The following is an 18,025-nucleotide window of genomic DNA, read 5'->3' as shown; positions in this document are numbered from 1 at the left end:
GAAGACCTAAGAAACATCTGATACTGATAATGAGACTGTTATAGAACTTTAAAACCCTCAGGAATCACTGGATTTCCTGAGATAAAAAATTGTTGATAAGACTGTTGCAGAACTTCAAAACCAGCAGGAATTGTTGGATTCCTGGCACATGAAGTAATGGACAATAGATTCCTTTTGGACTATTTCTAGGACTTATGGACATATATAAATCCTCATGTTGATTCATGTTACTTGTTACATCACTACTAGACTGTATTATATTGCTATATGCTTATGTAATTTATGTAATTATGTGTAATACCTCCCATGTTGATGGATTTAAGAATGAGACCCTTCAGAAACCCACTAATCTAGTTTGATTCCCCATTTCTTTTGTTGTTTTCATCTCCCTTCCCGAGACATCAGGGAGGGCGTGATCACCTCCTTTTATGGTGTTTTCACCCCTTTTTTGAGCAGTCAGAGAAGGCACGATCACCTCCTTTTAGGGGATTCTCACCTCCTTGTTAAGTCAGGGAGGTCATGACCACCTATGTTCTAAAACAAAAGAAAGTGGGAGATGTTACGGGCCAGAACTCTGAACTTGAAACAAAGGATTCTTACAAGGTACTAAGTCCATGGAATTGACAGAGACAATAGTTATCTAATTTAGCATGGTTCAGTATGATTGATTTATTCCTACAAGGAGATGTTATGGGCCAGAACTTGAAACAAGGTACTAAGTGGAATTGAGGAGACAATGGTTAAATCTAGTTTAGCACTGATTTACTCCTACAACAAATAATGGTTTCCTAGTGATACAATGATTTAATTTATACTCAGCCTGCAGCATATAAACTAGAAGCCTCAGCCAGGGAGATTCAGAGACATTTGGAGAGATTCAGAAGCCAGAGAAGGCAGGCGGGAGCTCAAGCTTTCAGAACCAAGGAGAGAGATAGGCCTCTAAGAAAACTAGCGGAGCCCTAAGTGAAGGAGATAAGACTTTGAAGGAGACAATAAAGGATTTGGACTTTAACACCTGGCTGCACTTGTGGTGATTACTGAACTGAAATGAAGGCTACTTCCAGAAACCCCAAGAAAACCTCAACAGAAAACATTACATTTTTAGAGAGAATATTCATAAGCAGCAGAATCTTCACTAGGATTGAGAAAACAGGGCATGGAAAGGGTAGCTAGGTGGCACAGTGGATAGAGCACCAGCCCTGGAAGTCAGGAGGACCCGAGTTCAAATGTGACCTCAGATACTTAACACTTCCTGTAACCCTGGGCAAGTCACTTTACCACAATTGCCTCAGCAAAAGAGAGAGAGAGGGGGAGGGGGGGGAGAGGGAGGAGAGGGAGAGGGAGAGAGAGATATTGAAGTTAGTTAACCATAAAGAAGTAGGACTTTTTCTATCACAACTGGCTTGGTGGCAGAAGAGAGATGGTACTGTGCCACTATATAGCCTCATGGGCAGACTATTGTGGGTCTCTCTTCAGTGGTGAAAGTATTCTGGCTGCATCAAGCCTTTGAATCTTCAATCACCTTAGAAGCCATTGAATGGTAAGCCTCTATAAGTACCCATAGAAAGCTTTCCTCATTCTCCTAATTAGTCTTCTCTCTTCAAATTACTTTGTATTTACTTTACTGTATTCAATCTATCAATAAATATTTATTAAGTGTCTACTATGTGCCAGGCACTGAGGAAACAGACAAAAATGAAATTACTTCAGCCCTTACACTTAATATCCCTCAAATAAATACATAATAAAATATAACCTCACTGAGGATAAGGATGGCTTTTTTTTTGGTCTGTATTTCTAGAAACTAATATAGTGCCTTACACACAGATGGCACTAATTTAATGTATGTGACTTTAGACTAAATTCGATCTCTTCTCCCCTTCACCTACAAACTTCTGGAAATAATTTATCCCTAACCTTCACTTCCTCACCGTCCATTGTCTCCTTATTGCCTTGCAATTTGGTTCTGTCCATATCACTCTTCTAAAACTAGTCTTTGTTAAAAAGCTCCTAATTGACAGGTAAAATGATCTTGTTTTAGATCTTCTCTGACTAACTGGAAACTGAATGGATGTCCATCAGTTGGAGAATGGCTGAATAAATTGTGGTATATGAAAATTATGGAATATTACTGTTCTGTAAGAAATGACCAACAGGATGATTTCAGAAAGGCCTGGAGAGACTTACACGAACTGATGCTAAGTGAAATGAGCAGGACCAGGAGATCATTATATACTTCAACAACAATACTAGATGATGACTAGTCCTGATGGATCAGGCCATCCTCAGCAACAAGATCAACCAAATCATTTCTAATGGAGCAGTAATGAACTGAACTAACTATACCCAGAAAAAGAACTCTGGGAGATGACTAAAAACCATTACATTGAATTCCCAGTCCCTATATTTATGCACACCTGCATCTTTGATTTTTCACAAGCTAATTGTACAATAATTCAGAGTCTGATTCTTTTTGTACAGCAAAATAATGTTTTGGTCATGTATACTTATTGTGTATCTAAGTTATATTTTAATATATTTAACATCTACTGGTCATCCTGCCATTTAGGGGAGGGGGTGGGGGGGGTAAGAGGTGAAAAATTGGAACAAGAGGTTTGGCAATTGTTAATGCTGTAAAGTTACCCATGTATATATCCTGTAAATTAAAGGCTATTAAATAAAAAAAAATAAAAAAATAAAAAAATAAAAAATTCAATGATACACTTAAAAAAAAAAAAAAAAAAAATAGATCTTCTCTGACTTTCTATGCCATTCCTTTTGAATACTGACTTCTCTCTTGGATTCAGTTACCAAACTCGCCTATGTTTCTCCTACACTATACTGTGTCTTTTCCCAATATCCTCCTCCTTTTTTTCCTCATTCCTTAAGATTAGTTTTCCCCCAAATTCTATCTTTTGACTTTCTTCACTTTTTTTCTTTTTGCTATTTTCTTGTAATCTCAACAATCTCAACATCTATGAAGATGAATCTTAACTGATTTGACCTCTAGCTTTGATCTATCTTATGTGTCAGACTCTTTAGAGTTCTCTAAATGGCAAAAAGATACTTTCACCTTGATGTTCTACCTCAAATTTATCATGTCCAAGTCAAATTTATTACTGTTCTTGGCTTTACTTTCTTTCCATTCAACTGGCCCCTATATTTGAAACTATATTATTCTTAGCTCTCCCTCTCTCACATCTCATATCCATTCCATGTTCATCCATTTCCTAGTTCTTGCTTTTATCCCCAAATCTTACAAATAACCTCTCAATTCTCACAATTTCCATCCTAATAAGGGATTCATTACTATATTCCTGTATTATCATAAAAGCTCCTTCATAGACTGTCAGCTTTCACTCTTACACTCCTCTAAACTATCCATCTACTTACTTCTACCAGATTAAGTAGTGAGAAATCTTGTCACTACTTAGATCAAAAACCTTCAGGGACTCCCCTTTATAAATGGAATAATGTTTAAACAAACTTGTCAGGCATTCAAATCCTCCAGAATTTTGAACTACCTTATCCTGTCCTTCTCCTGGTACCCTATATGCCAATCAATCTGAACTACTCTTTGCTACTTTCTGAAATACAGTATCTTCTTGAGCTATAGTCTTCTACTGAATTCCTCCTGAGTCTTTAAAAGCAACTCAGAAGAAGCCTTTATCTGTGGGGTCTCAGAGAATTTTTAAAAACATTTTCTGAGAGGATGCCCATCAGTTGGAGAATGGCCGAATAAATTGTGGTATATGAATATTATGGATCTGTAAGAAATGACCAACAGGATGATTTCAGAAATGCCTGGAGAGACTTGCATGAACTGATGCTGAGTGAAATGAGCAGGACCAGAAGATCATTATATACTTCAACAACAATACTACATGATGACCAGTTCTGATGGACCTGGCCATCCTCAGCAATGAGATCAACCAAATCATTTCCAATGGAGCAGTAATAAACTGAACCAGCTACGCCCAGAGAAAGGACTCTGGGAGATGACTAAAAACCATTACATTGAATTCCCAATCCCTATATTTTTGCCCACCTGCATTTTTGATTTCCTTCACAAGCTAATTGTACAATATTTCAGAGCCTGATTCTTTTTGTACAGCAAAATAACAGTTTGGTCATGTATACTTATTGTGTATCTAATTTATATTTTAATATATTTAACATCTACTGGTCATCCTGCCATCTGGGGGAGGGGGTGGGGGGTAAGAGGTGAAAAATTGGAACAAGAGGTTCGGTAAATGTCAATGCTGTAAAGTTACCCATGCATATGACCTGTAAATAAAAGGCTATCAAATAAAATAAATTTAAAAAAAATTTTTTTTTTTTCTAAAATTGCAGTGGCTAGAGTGCTGGGCCTGGAATTGGGAAGACTCTTCTTCCAATGTTCAAATATGACCTCAGACACTTAGTAGCTGTATGACTGTGGGCAAATCACTTAATCCCGTTTGCCTCAGTTTCCTCATCTGTAAAATAAGTAGAAGGAAATGGCAAATCACTCCAATATCCTGGCCAAGGAAACATCAAACTGGATTACAAAGAGTCTGACAGATCTGAAAATGACTAAACAAAAAATACTTATGTTTTATAGTTGTCCAAGTAAGAAGACAGAGATATGACTTCTCTAAATGCTAGATCATTCTCTAGTGCTCTAAAGTTTAGAATCTAATAAGTATTTAGTAAGCCCATGAGTTAAATGTCACGGAAGGCTTAGTAAAAGAGAGGGAAGTGTGTTGACAATACAGTCCTAAAATACAATTTCTGACCTCAAGGAGAATAGGCTAGATCCAAAACAAACTTATAAATGCAGTATTAAATAAGATAAGCAATAGGAGGCCTTGTGATATAGTGAAAACTCTAGTTAAAATGTTAGGCTCTAATGCTTTTTTTGGTTGCTTGACCTTGGGTACCACCTTTTACAAAATGAAGGGCTTGGTGAAAGATTACCAGGTTCTCAGTCTGAATCTTTCTGATTCAATTTTGCCATTTATTTCCTTGGGAAAAATCACTTCTCAGCCTGCCACCCTCCCCGGCGTCCTCTTCTGGAAAATAAAGATTTGGATAAGCCAATAGATCCCCAAGGTCCCGTCCAGCTCCAAAGTCTTTTTCTTTTTTTAAATAACTTCAAAGGAAGAATAGATGCAAGAGCCACTTCCTTTGCCGAGACCAAAGATAAAAACGCTTACGGAAATAAAAAGCATGTCATAAAAGCTCCTGCGCCTTTGCAAGCTTTCATGGCTTAACGTAGAGCTGTAAGCATTTACAACTACAGTAAAACTTTTGGGACATTCCGCTTCTTTTAATTATAACATCTGCAAGGACCCTCGGGGGCTATTCAGGTCCCTTCTCTGCATCGTACAGAGGAGGAGACGGCGGTCCGATTAAGTGAAGCGCGGGAGTCAGCATCCGAGGCAGACTTGGAACCTAGGTCCTCGGACCGCCCCACTTGCGCCCATTCTCCTCACGGGCCCAGCATGCACCGCGACACGGAGCAGAGGCTGGCAGTTGAGCATGTCGGGAGAGGCCCCCTCCGAGTGGGCCCGCTTCCTTCCCTTACCGCTTCCGAGCCCTGCTCGCTGATTTCCTGTGACATAGCGGCGGCCGGGTGGGGGGGCCCTCGGGACCCGGGAATGGCGGGTTCCCCGCTATAACAGGTTCACGGCATCGGTGGGCCCCAGCGCCACATGCCCGCCATGCCCCCCACCCCCGCCGCCGTCGCCGCCGCCGCCGCCGCCGCCGCCGCCGCCCGCCGTGTAGGCTGCAGGCAACAGCGCACGACCCGGGCCGGCCCCAGCACTTCCGGACGACTGTCTCCATGACAACAGCAAGGCGCCACCCAACGCAGCTCCAACAAGCCCGCCTCCGGCGGCTCCGGAAGCAAGGGGCGACTTTCCGGAGAGAGCCGCAGGGCTCCCTGGGAAAAAGGAAATGGACGGAGGCGAAAGTGCTTGGGGCTGGGTCGACTGACTGAGAGCGCGCTCCCGGTTTGGATCCTTGAACTGGAAGAGGAAATGTCCTGGAAGAAACGCCCTCGGATGGGCTCTTAGTTGTGACTAGGGTTCTGGAAAGTGGGGAAAAGGAGAGAAAGGTGAGAGAGAGGAGGGAAAGCTCTGCGGGGCACGACTAAGGATACTAGGGCTGCCTCTGTGGTAGGCGGATTGATGGACGCGCGTGTAAGGTTTGTGATGTCTGTGCGCTCCTAGTGTGTATGTGTTCCTGTTGTCGGGCCTTCCTTTCCCGAGAGGACCGGGTCTATCGCGAGGCGGTGTCTTCGCTTGCTCTTAAATTAGATTCAAGGGAGACTGAGCTGCCCAAGGCGCCAGCCTCCCGTCTCTTCCAGAGTCGGCCAGACCCAGATCGTACAAGAGCCAACACTGCTGGTCGTGGCCCTCGGGGCGGTGAACGCTCCTGGCGTCTTGGATGTCTGACCCCACATCCGAGCCCTCCACAGCCTCTGCTGTAGCTCCTCGTGGCAGTTGGGGCAGGCATAGTCTGTATCGCACGCATGATATATTATGTGAGCTGTTATAGTTTTATTATTTATTATATATCCTATTATATTGTATAATATATTATATTGCATGTATGAGCAGCAAGGTATCACAGTCAGTGGAGTGCGGGGGCCGGAGTCAGGAAGAGCTGGGTTCAAATTTGGCTTCAGACACTAGCTTTGTGACCCCAGCCAAGTGATTGGCTGTTTGCCTCCATTTCCTTATCTATAGAAAGAAATGGCAAATCACTCCAGTATCTTTGCCAAGAAAACCCCGAATGCGGTCATAACCAAAAAGTACTGAACAACAACAAAAGTAGTGTAAGATGTATTGTAAATGATATACGAAAACGTTTATATGTATTTTGAGTGTTTAGGATATGTTCAATATAATAGTGTTTGTATTATAAGGATTTGAGTTTAAGTATTTTATATTAAAAGAGAAGAAGCAATATTACCTTTGTTAATAATATGGTGGCATATTTAGAATAGCATAGTCACTAGCACCTAAGAAGCACTTAATCAATGTTATTAATTTCTTGATTTGCTGAAGCTGTCCAAGAGATTCAACAAGATCAAAACAATAATTTCAGTAAAGAAGCAGAATAAAAAAATGAAGAAAACCAGTAGCCCTTTTTGGATATCAATATATATCAAAATATGTATATTAATAGTAGAAGCTAGGAGAAATATTTTTTAAAATCTATACAAAATAATGACAAAATGCTCAAAACACCTGAAGTAAACCAACAAGCACACAGAAATATTCATTGTTCATGGCTACAGTGAACTAATATAATAAAAATGCACAAAACATCCTAATTTAATTTACAGATTTGAGTCTTCTTACTGAAGGACTGCTTTATGAAATTGGACAAAATAATGTTGACATTGAAAAAAACAAATGATTATAATAAAACAATGAAAATGCTAAAATGAATTTATACAGAAATAAATCAGTGGAATTGACTAGCTAAACTAAATGTAAAGGCAAATGAAAACAGCATACTATTCAGTCAATCCCACACAAACTTACTGGAGAAAGAATTTATTACAAAAGAAATGCTGAGAAAACTGGAAAGTAGTTTGGCAGAAAATAAAATTCCTGATGGATAAAAGACCACAAGATGAAGGAAACATCACAATAATTAGATAACTAATTAGATATAATTAGATCTGTGGCTAGATTGAGATTTCCTAATCAAATAACAAAACAAAAAAACAAACAAACATTTTTATTATCTAAAAAACTTTTGCATGAACAAATCAGTAGTCAGAAAACTAGCTATAAATCGGAAACCCACAGATATAGATGGATGTGAATAATGAAGTAAGCACAACTAGAATACTGTATACACAATGACAACAGTTAAATAAATGAAAACAACCTAAATAGGTTGTTTAACTTAGCTAAATGCAAAGACCACTGATTCCAGAGGCCAGGTTATGAAATACTCCTTCCTGTTAGTAGATAGATAGAACAGGAATTATACATGCTCATTGTAGAAAATGTATGGAGATTTAGGTAGATAGATGGATAGATAAAATACTGCTTTCTTGACCAGTTAGCTTTATTTACTGTTTTTATTATAAGAAAGGTTAGAGGGCAGAGAATATTATGAAATGTATTTTTAAATGGCAACAAACCTTTTAAAAATAAGGTAAAAATGAGGGTGAGTAGATTGTATCACTTAGTGGCTCCCTATGCTTACTGAATAAAATACATATGCAGGTTGGTATTCAAACTCTGCCTCCATCTTGACATTCCAGCCTTCTCTTTACATCTCTTTATTTATTCTATGTTCTTTCCAAAGTCACCATTAATACTTCAGTCTCATCCTATTCTGTCTTGTCTCTATTTTTTTGTATAATACTGTGAACTATGTCTAGACTAAACAGCTCTTTCCAAACAGATTCTGCCTATTCAGTTCTTCACTTTCTTCAAAGCCAAGTCCATTTTCTTCATGAAACCTTCCTCTAGGTATATTTTTGTCTCTCTATTGTTTTTATATCACCATTTCTATACCTCCTCTTAGTAGTCAGGTCTCCTGTCATTTAGGAAAAAAAGTCTATCACTTAGAAGAATTAAAAAAATGTGAAAAAACAGTTGGGCAAAACTAACCAACACAAAGAAAAGTTTTGTTATTTCCCATATTCCTTATTCATAATCTTCTAGCTCTGCAAAAAGGAAAAAAAAAAAAAAAGACAACCATATATCTCTTTAGGGGCACCAAGCTTGGTCTTTGTAACCACAACCTTCATTTTCAATTGCATTGTTTTTTTCATATATACTGCCATAGATATTTGGAAAATGGTAATTCTTGCTTTTGCTAATTTAATTTTTTCATCAGTTCATATATCTTCCCATGCTTCTTTATTTAATCATATTCATCATGTTTTACAGCACAATAATATTCCATTATATTTCTTTAACATAAGATGCTTGGTCCTTCTACAATTGAGTCAGTTCTTTATGAATATAAAGAAAAAAGCTGCTAGAAATATTTTAGTGCAAATGAGATCTTTCTTTTTATTACTGACCTCTTTAGAACATATGCTTAGTAATTGACTCTCTGGGTCAGAGTACCTTTCTGTGAACGTTTTAGTCACTTTCTTCATATACTTTTTCTTCCCACATTGATTGTATCAATTTTCATCAACAACAGAGAATTAATTATTCCCATCTTTCCATAACTTCTCCAAATTTTGACTTGTCATCCTTTTGTCAATTTTGCCAGTTTGCTTGGTATGAAATTGATAGGTTAAACTTCTAGAGAAGATGTAGCAATAACCCTAAGGCCACTTGGCCTTGGCAGTGATGTACTTGGAAATGATATATTTCTTCCCCATGTTATTCTGCCCCAGTTTACTCTGTATGACCAGGCTACAAATGCTGACTGTCAGATATCACAACAATAATGAGGTGCTTAAAGTTGATGCAGGCACAGAACAAAATTGGATGTCTACCACATGATCTAGTGATATTTCAAGCCTAAAAACACACCTCCAGGAGCAATATGGAACTATGCCCAAAGGGCTGTCAAATTGTGCATACCTTGTGATCCAGCAGTGTCTGTACTGGGTCTTTATCACAAAGAGATCATGAAAAAGGGAAAAGGACTGACATGTGCAAAAATATTTGTGGCAGCCTTTTTTGTAGTGGCAAAGAACTGGAAAGTGAGTGGATACCCATCAGTTGCGGAATGGCTGAATAAGTTATGGTACTTGAATGCTATGGAATATTATTATTGTTCTATAAGAAACAATCAGCATCCTGCCGATTTCAGAAGACCTGGAGAGACTTTCATGAACTGATGCTAAGTGAAGTGAATAGAACCAAGATAACGTACACAGCAACAAGAAGATTATACAATGATCAATTCTGATGGACATGGCTCTTTTCAACATTGAGATAATTCAGTCCAATCCCAATGATCTTGTGATGGAGAGAACCATGTTTGCTGCATTTTGTTTTCTTCCTCATTTTTTTCCTCTGATTTTTCTTGTACAGCATGATAATTGTGGAAATATGTATAGAAGAATTGCATATATTTAACATATATTGGATTACTTACCATCTAAGGGATCAGGTAAAAGGAAGGGAGGGAGAAAAAAAAAGTTTGGAACACAAGGTTTTACAAGAGTGAATGTTGAAAGGTTTTTACAAGAGTGAATGTTGAAAACTATGCATATATTTTGAAAATAAAAAGCTTTTTAAAAAAAACACGTTCAGAAGGTCCTCCCAGGAGTTCTGTCCAGGGAATTATGGGTATTGCACTTGTGCACAAAGTCAGAACCAGACCACTCCTCAGCTCCACCTCTCAGCTTAAAATTAACATATCAATGACATGGTGCACCTGGTCTCAATTTTTCTCTATAAAGTTATCTTCTTGCCCCTGGTTCTTCGCCAGCTTCTTTTGGAACTTAGCCTGCTTTAATTGGCATTACAATTATAATAAACTTTGTCCTTTGTTTTGGAGATGGACCTAAGCCTGCAAATTCTTTTGAGACACCTTTACCAAACCAGTATAGAACTACAACCTTTTTGAGGTCCTCTGAACTCCAAGAAGATGAAATGATTTTGTTTTGCATTTCACTTATTGTTAATGTTCTTCCAACTCCAAATAGAACGAATAGATTGGATTCTCAGAAGGCAGTGTCTACTGTTCCCCTCAAAGTTTTTGTGTTCATCTCTGATGCTTTTTTTTGAGTCCCCTCCTAGTATGCTTCCTTCAATTTAGAACAACTAGCTGATATCAATTAGCTATTATAAAAGGAATTTTTACCAAGAGCATATTGCAAGAATGATAATTACAAGACAATCTTCACAAACTTAGGGGTACCTTCTCTCCTTGAATATACAGATAAGGTCTCTGGAAATCATGGGCAAGTACTGTTTTTGTGTTTTCTTTCACAATATGATTAATGTAGAACTGTTTGTATAACTTCACATATATCACCTATAACCTAAATCAAAATGCTTGTCTTTTCAATGATTAAGTGGGGAGGGGAGGGGGGAGAAATGAAACTCAACATTTTTAAAAAATTAATGTTAAATTTTGGTTTTGCATTGAAAAAATAGAACATTAATTTTTTAAAATAAAAAAAATATTAAAAATCATTAATATTCCATCTGATAAAAGTAATTTAGTCCACAATTTAAAAAAAAAAAACACACTAAGTGAAGAACAGGTAAAGAATATATGTAAGGCACTGGGAATTTTCTCTTCTTGGAGTCTCCACCAAGTTTGCTTCTCAATGTTAATTTTTTTGATGATTGAATCACACTCCCTTACTTAACTGGGTTAGTTCCTTTAAGAATTGGTTTCTCAATGTCTTGGTCAATCAACTGTTGAGCTGGATCAAGCATGTTACTTTTTTAGGATCGGTTCTTTCTCTGCACTCAACCACTGTTCCCATTTCCAATGGTTTCTGCTATCAACTCTGGTTGTTTTTGAGACTTTGGATAGTTTTAAAATTTTTAAAACTTCCAAGGTCAGAACCCATTGAACTTTATTTCCAGATAGTTAATCACTTAAGACCTGGAAAAAGTAAACAAAAAAGACAAAAAGAAACATAGGCACCATGCATTCACATACACATGTTGGTCTAGTAGGAAATAGAACTTGTGGCTCTGTCCTCATCCAGCTGAACTGAATTTCAGAGCTTTAAAGCCAGTTGGTAAACTTCACAAAGCATCTCATCTCCTCAGCCTACTGGCTTAACACTTAACCATGTGTTAGGTTGAAACAAGACAAGGAGATAATGTAAATGCTCCAAGTAACTTAACAGAACAAGCAAATGAATTGGTGTTACAGGTATTGGGCCCTTGTTGGCCAGTTTTCTTAGTTATTCTATTATACAGTTATTCATAATACACAGTCATCTATTATACACAAATCTACTGATTTGGAACATTCTTTTATATAATTGTTCATTTGAAATTTTCTTGAAAACTGTTGGTTCATATACTTTGACGATATTGGGAAATGCCTTATATATTTTTGTTAGTTGCCTATAAATCTTGTATATCAGCCCTTTATCAAAAGTTATTTGGTAACAAAGATTTTTCCCAGTCACTTCTTTTGTATTTTATCCAAATTGCATCCATTTTGTTCATACAAAAGTTTTCAATTTAATATTATCACTTTATTTTTGTTGACTCTTTATTATTTGGGTAAGAATTTACCTTCTAGCTCTTTTTTTTTAAATTTGAAAGTTGATCTTTTTTTTTTTAATGATGTGACCTTTAATATTTAGATATCCATTTTGAGTTTATTGTGGTATCATCTTGTATAAGATGTTGTTCTAAATCTAATTTCTATTAGATTGCTTCCTTATTTTCCTAGCAATTCTTGTCTGATAGGGCATTCTTTCCTGTCATAATGTCTTTTCAGGTACAGAGAAGATATGCACAGTGATGATGTCTGCTAGTCTGGATATAAATCCCACTGTGTTTCTCTGAACCCTTAAGAGATTAGGTCTGCCATGGACTTTTAGGAGCAGGCCATGATTGACAGATGAGACTTCCTATGGTGAAGGGAAGGAAGGGCAGAAAACCATTGCCTCTGAGCATCTAAAATGGGGAAGAGAGATGAACAGGAAGGAAACAGTGCAGATGATTCTTTGGGAAGCTGAATTAGGACACTGGGAAAGCAGATCCTCACTAAGGAAGTGAAAATGAGATAACCTCAATGATGTCAACAGTGCTTGAGCCATGAATCCTGTCTGGACAAATCCTATCTTACTGAGATCATCCAGAGAAAGAGGCTTAAGACTGGGGATTCATTTCTTCTTTCCTCACTGGTTGGGAAAGGCTTATTTTCTAAAAAACCAATATCATTAATGAATATTCAAAAAGTTTACCTAAAATCCTAATAAGACTATCAATAACTTGTCAAAAAATCATTCACTCTCATCAGGTTAGATTTATACTAAGAATCCAAGGATAATTCAACATTGGGAAAATTAAAAAATTCAAATTAAAAAACAAAAATAGCCAAAACCACATGATTATATTAAGATTCAGAATAAGCCTTTGACAAAAAGTAACATGCTTAAAAACTACCAATAAGAATAGAATATTTTAATATTACAAAGTGTATCTATAAAACCAAGCAATTTTTATTTACTAAAGTAAGCATTTCATTTAAGGGGAAAATAATAAAAACCTTTCTGACAAATATGGGAATAAATCAGGGATATCTATTTTCCCTGCTTTGAAAATGCTAGCAGCTCAATAAAAGAGAAGCCAAGTTGAGAAGTTAGTAATAAAGATGGGCAAAAGGGATAGAAATTCATCATATTCACGTTTCATAATTTGTTTAACCATATCTCCATCAACTGGCATTTTTTTTTGTTTCCAGTTCTTTAGGGCTTTCCAAAAAGTGCTGCCACATGATAAATATGGAGAAGTATGGGAAGACATAAGAATGGATACAAAATGAAAAATGAACACCCAAGAAAATAATATACACAATGACTATAGCAATATAAATTGGAAAGAACAGCAGCAATAAACCATTGAAACTGAATACTTCAACCTTATGACCATGTATGACTGTAAAGAGATATGAGAAGGCACCTTGCACTCTTATTTGCAGAGGTAGAGGGCTATCGGTAGAAAACACTGAATACTCATCCATATTAGTTTTGTGGAACTTTTTTTTTTCTTTCAAGAGATGGGAGGAGAAGGAAGAGCAGATACACTGAGAAATGTAGACAATATAAAAAATATAGCAATAAAATTAATTTCAAAACAAACAGTGCCAAGTTGAGAAGTAGTATGGAGTGGCGAATAGATTGCTATATTTGGTGTCAGGATTGTTGTTTGTCCTTCATTCTGGAAGAGGACCATGACATCAGGGAGGTGGTGCCATGATGTGAAAGTAAATTGGATTTAAGTTGAGGGAGGGCTGGGCAAGGTCACCTGTCTCACTTTCTGCTCCAGAGCCTTCTGGGTCCAGTGGCAAGATCTACATCTGGACAAATAGAGATAGTCTTGGATGAAAAGGAAAAATGAGTCTCAGTTTGACTGAGGCCACACCCATTCAGTGATTAAGGCAAAGTTGAGGCAACGAATCAACTATTTCACCCAAAAAAATACACATCTTGGAGAAGACCCTTTGTTTTCAGACAAAGCAGAAATGGTTGCTATTTACATTCAATCTGAATCAGGACCCCACAAAGACCAAAAGGAGCTTGGCCTCGCTCCCATTTAATGGTGGCCAATGAAAATCAGATTGATTTTGGCTTAAGGCATGTTTCTGAAGATAGAAATCTAACCTCTATTTAATAGCTAATATTTATGTAGCATTTTTTCAAAGTTCTTTAAAAATCCTCTTATTTCATTTGATCCTTACAACCCTGAGGGATAGGTACTATTGTTATACTCATTTTACAGGTGAGAGAGGCTCAAAGAGGTGAAGTGACTTGCCAAAAATAAGATAGTTGGTATGTGTTGAGTGCAGGATTATAATCCAGGTCCTAGTCCTGACTAACAGATTCAGCACTATTTTCACTATATAACAAATTCTGTTTCTGATAGTTATTACTAATAATGTGACTAAAGACAAAAGATTCTTCATCTGTTAAATGAAGATATCTTTAGTTCTCATCTCATTAGGCTATTAAAAAGTTAATAGAAGATAATCTATGTGTGCCTCCCTCTATCCCTTCCCCCCATGGAACATGTTCAATTGTTATTTCTAGGACTGTATGACTATATGGAAAATGGAGGAGGGGCAATGATTAGGAGCTTGAAACTGTTTCCAGTTATACTGTGCAGCCAGAATTGCTGAACGTGGCTCAATGGATATTATAAAAGGGAGCAGCCTGCCCACTCACCTCTCCCTTCTCCAGCTTTGCAATGTCAGATCCCAGTGAGAAAGGAAACCCAGTTACGGTGAGACCACAAGCATATCTCAGCGAAAGTTTGACTGCTGAGACTACTTAAGTTGTCCTTTTTATTTCCTTTCATTAAATTGGTGACTTAATCAGCATACTCAATTTGGATTTATCTAGAATTGAGATGACTTATGGAGCTTTGGCAAGAATGGGAGGGCTCTTATTTAGAGAACACTGAATAATGATGTTTCACTTTAATTTTGTTGATCTTTTTTTTTTTTTTTTTCTTTTTTAAGAGCTGTCTCTCTGGTCCTGAAGGTCCTGTGTTCTCATGGAGTTAGAGATGACTAATAGCAAGTACAGTTTAGTCTTTGGAGGGCATGGCCACTGACAAAATTACTGGCCCAAACCTGGCTGTTTTATCAGCAAACACACCGAAAATAGTTTGTTTGGACAGTGCCAAGAAGAAATGTAAACCTATTAGTGGTCCTGCAGACTGATTTATGTTCTGATGATATTTGAGTATTACCCTCCCAGCTAACTGTACCAGTATATAAAAGTTAAGTTACTGAATTTTGTTCTAACATGTGTTTGTGATATATACATATATCTGCTTAGCATTTCTTGCATATATAGGAATAAATTACCTATTCCATACCCAGGTCTTATAAATTGAGTAGTTTTACAACTTTTGGCAAAACCTAGATACAAGTCATATCCTGAGATACAAGTAAATCAATTCTGGAGGTGCCAGGATAGAGGATTTAATAAGCAGATGAGTGTGAGAAAAGGGAACCTAACCCCCTCTAATTAGAGTCCTCCAGGACTAAACAGTCCAAACCATATACCTGGGGACAGAACACACAGAAACCTAGGCCCTTATAAGAAAGCCAAACTTCCTCAGAACAAGATGTGTATTTTGTAAACTATAAGCAAGATGTAATAGTCAGCTAACATTATTATACAGCATAGAAAGTTAAGTAAAAGTGGTCAGCTACATAGGAAAACCAGGAATTGTCAAGGTCACAAAAACCACAAAGAGGATGGAGAACATCAGAAAGGTGTGATCAACAGTGTCAAAATTGTTGAGAGATCACATTAAATCCAATCAGTTGAATTGGGTTAGTTAAACTCAAGACCTTTATCTTCTAGTACAAATGAGGGTCTCTTTGACAACTGAATAATACCACCACCCAGTGGTCATTTCCTATTTTGCAAAAATTTCATATTTTTCTTGGGATTTATTAAGCACCTCTATTCAATGTACATTCATGTCATATACTATTAAAAGCAAGGCATTCCACTGGGTGTTGGAGATGAAAACTAAGAAATAAGTCTCTGCCTTCAAAAATCTCATTCTATTTAGTATATAGCAGAGAAATATAGAAAGTTTAACTCAAAATTTTATATGAGAAAACTCAGAGCCCAGAAAAGTTGAACAATTTTACTAAAGGTCACCCAGATCACAAATGACTCAAAATCTGAATTTAGGTTCTTGGGATACAAATTCCACAATTCCCTTTACTAGCACCATACCTAACTATTACAAATTTCAGAAAAGATGTTGACCTGTACTAGTAAGATTGTCCTAGTAAATTCCTACACTAATAAAATCATGTCGTATTCATATTCCTTTCAAGATTATAGTAAAATTACTATGATGACTCTGTAAATCATTGTCACATTAAAATACAAGGATCCATAAACAAGCAGATAGTTATGAAAATTAGAAATTCTTGGTCATATCTCCTTGGTAGAGGACAAAGTGGATAGATAAGTATGGAAGCAATGAATATGAGATTGCACAGTTAAGGAGACAGTGGAGGATAGAAAAGCCCAACATGCTATTGGTTCATGGGTCACAAAGAATAGGACACAACTGAACAAGTCTCAAATATTTCAGTGATATTTTTGGTACAAGTTACTGCATTTTATTAAATTATGAAGGAAAGCCTGTTCAATCAGACAAACCCATAAAACTACTGGGTTGAAAAAAAAACAACCCAAAACATTTCAGTTGGTTCTTCAGAAGGATTTTTTCCCAAACTGTTCTAGTGAACAGTTCTAAAATTTTCCACAGCTGCAATCTAATATATGATTTTTAAAAAGACTTCTTAAGTACCAGATTGAAGCAATGAGTAAAAGAACATTCTTCATAAACCAGATGAGAAAGGAAGACAGGGATGTATAAGATTTTACAGGTGGAAAAACTGAGGCTCAGTGAGGATAAGTGAATTACTATTGATCACCTAAGTGATGCAATCTAGATTTTGGCTCAGATCTACTGAACACAAGACCAAGAACCTGTGCTTGGCTCTGTTTAATATTTTTATCAATGACTTTGATAAAGGTATAGGTGAGATGAGATGCTCCTCAAATTTACAGCTGACATCAAATAGGAAGGATGCCTGATACATTGCAAGACAGAGCCAAGACGCTAAAGGATTTTGCCAGACTCCAATATTAGGTCTATAATTCATTAGGGATAAATGTAAAGTAGTATAATTAGGTAACAGTTCTGAAAAAGGTCTTGGATTCCAAGCTCAATATCAGTGGGCTAATAGGGATCCTAGGCTGCATCATGAGGGGTAGAGTTTCTAGGAATAGAGAGTATTTGTATCTTCTTTTCCCTAATCAGACATTTTCTGCAATATTGCATTATATGTTTAAGGAATTAAGTCGGAGAGTGACTCGCCCTGGAGCCAGGGGGCTTGCCTTCTGATCCCCTATGTGCGATTGGACACGTTTTAATTTGCCTCAGTTTCCTCATCTGTAAAATTGTTGTTGAATTTGATGGTTCTCTTCCATCCAAACTCCAAATTACTTCATGCTCTAAATCTACCATCTTGTGAGGATCAGTTGAAGAATCTGGAGTTTATCCTGGGTAAGAAATGACTAAGGGTATGAGGACAGGAAGAGTAGGAGACATAACTAGCTATTTATTGTTCAAATATTTGAAGGACTTCAATCTGTGGAAGACAGAAGTTCTGCTCTTTGTGAGAGATCAGACTTGCTGTTTGATCCCAAAGGTCAAAATGGAGGGTTATTTCAAAGAGGTCACTATTTAGGCTTGATGAGGGAAGAAATTTACCAACAATTGGATCTTTCTGCGAGAGGGATATGCTATTTCCTCCTGTTGCCCTCCCTACCTCCGCAAAGTGATGAGTTCCCCCTCCG

The 18,025-nt window shown here is 37.2% G+C and overlaps 1 protein-coding gene and 1 long non-coding RNA gene across 7 annotated transcripts in view; one reads left to right on the top strand and one right to left on the bottom strand.

Moving 5' to 3' along the window:
• The window catches only part of IQCE (IQ motif containing E), a 181,969-nt gene that overhangs the window by 162,010 nt on the left and 1,934 nt on the right, over nt 1–18,025 (bottom strand). For 3 of the 6 annotated variants that reach the window (XM_031941136.1, XM_031941131.1, XM_031941158.1), the window contains exon 1: nt 5,570–5,732. The exons of 1 other annotated variant lie outside the window; for it this stretch is intronic. In XM_031941136.1, the coding sequence (XP_031796996.1) occupies nt 5,570–5,605 (36 nt within the window). In that variant the 5' untranslated portion in view covers nt 5,606–5,732. Of the gene's footprint in view, nt 1–5,569; nt 5,733–18,025 lie in introns of those variants that run through there. 2 more of the 6 variants (XM_031941123.1, XM_031941142.1) reach the window with 2 other exon arrangements.
• On the top strand, nt 5,820–13,441 carry LOC116419693. The gene is made up of 2 exons (XR_004229978.1): nt 5,820–6,100; nt 13,369–13,441. It is a non-coding gene; the product is annotated as an uncharacterized LOC116419693 (long non-coding RNA).

Source organism: Sarcophilus harrisii, chromosome 1, assembly GCF_902635505.1.
Source record: "Sarcophilus harrisii chromosome 1, mSarHar1.11, whole genome shotgun sequence".
NCBI lineage: Eukaryota > Metazoa > Chordata > Mammalia > Dasyuromorphia > Dasyuridae > Sarcophilus > Sarcophilus harrisii.
This window is presented reverse-complemented; position numbering and strand designations above follow the sequence as displayed.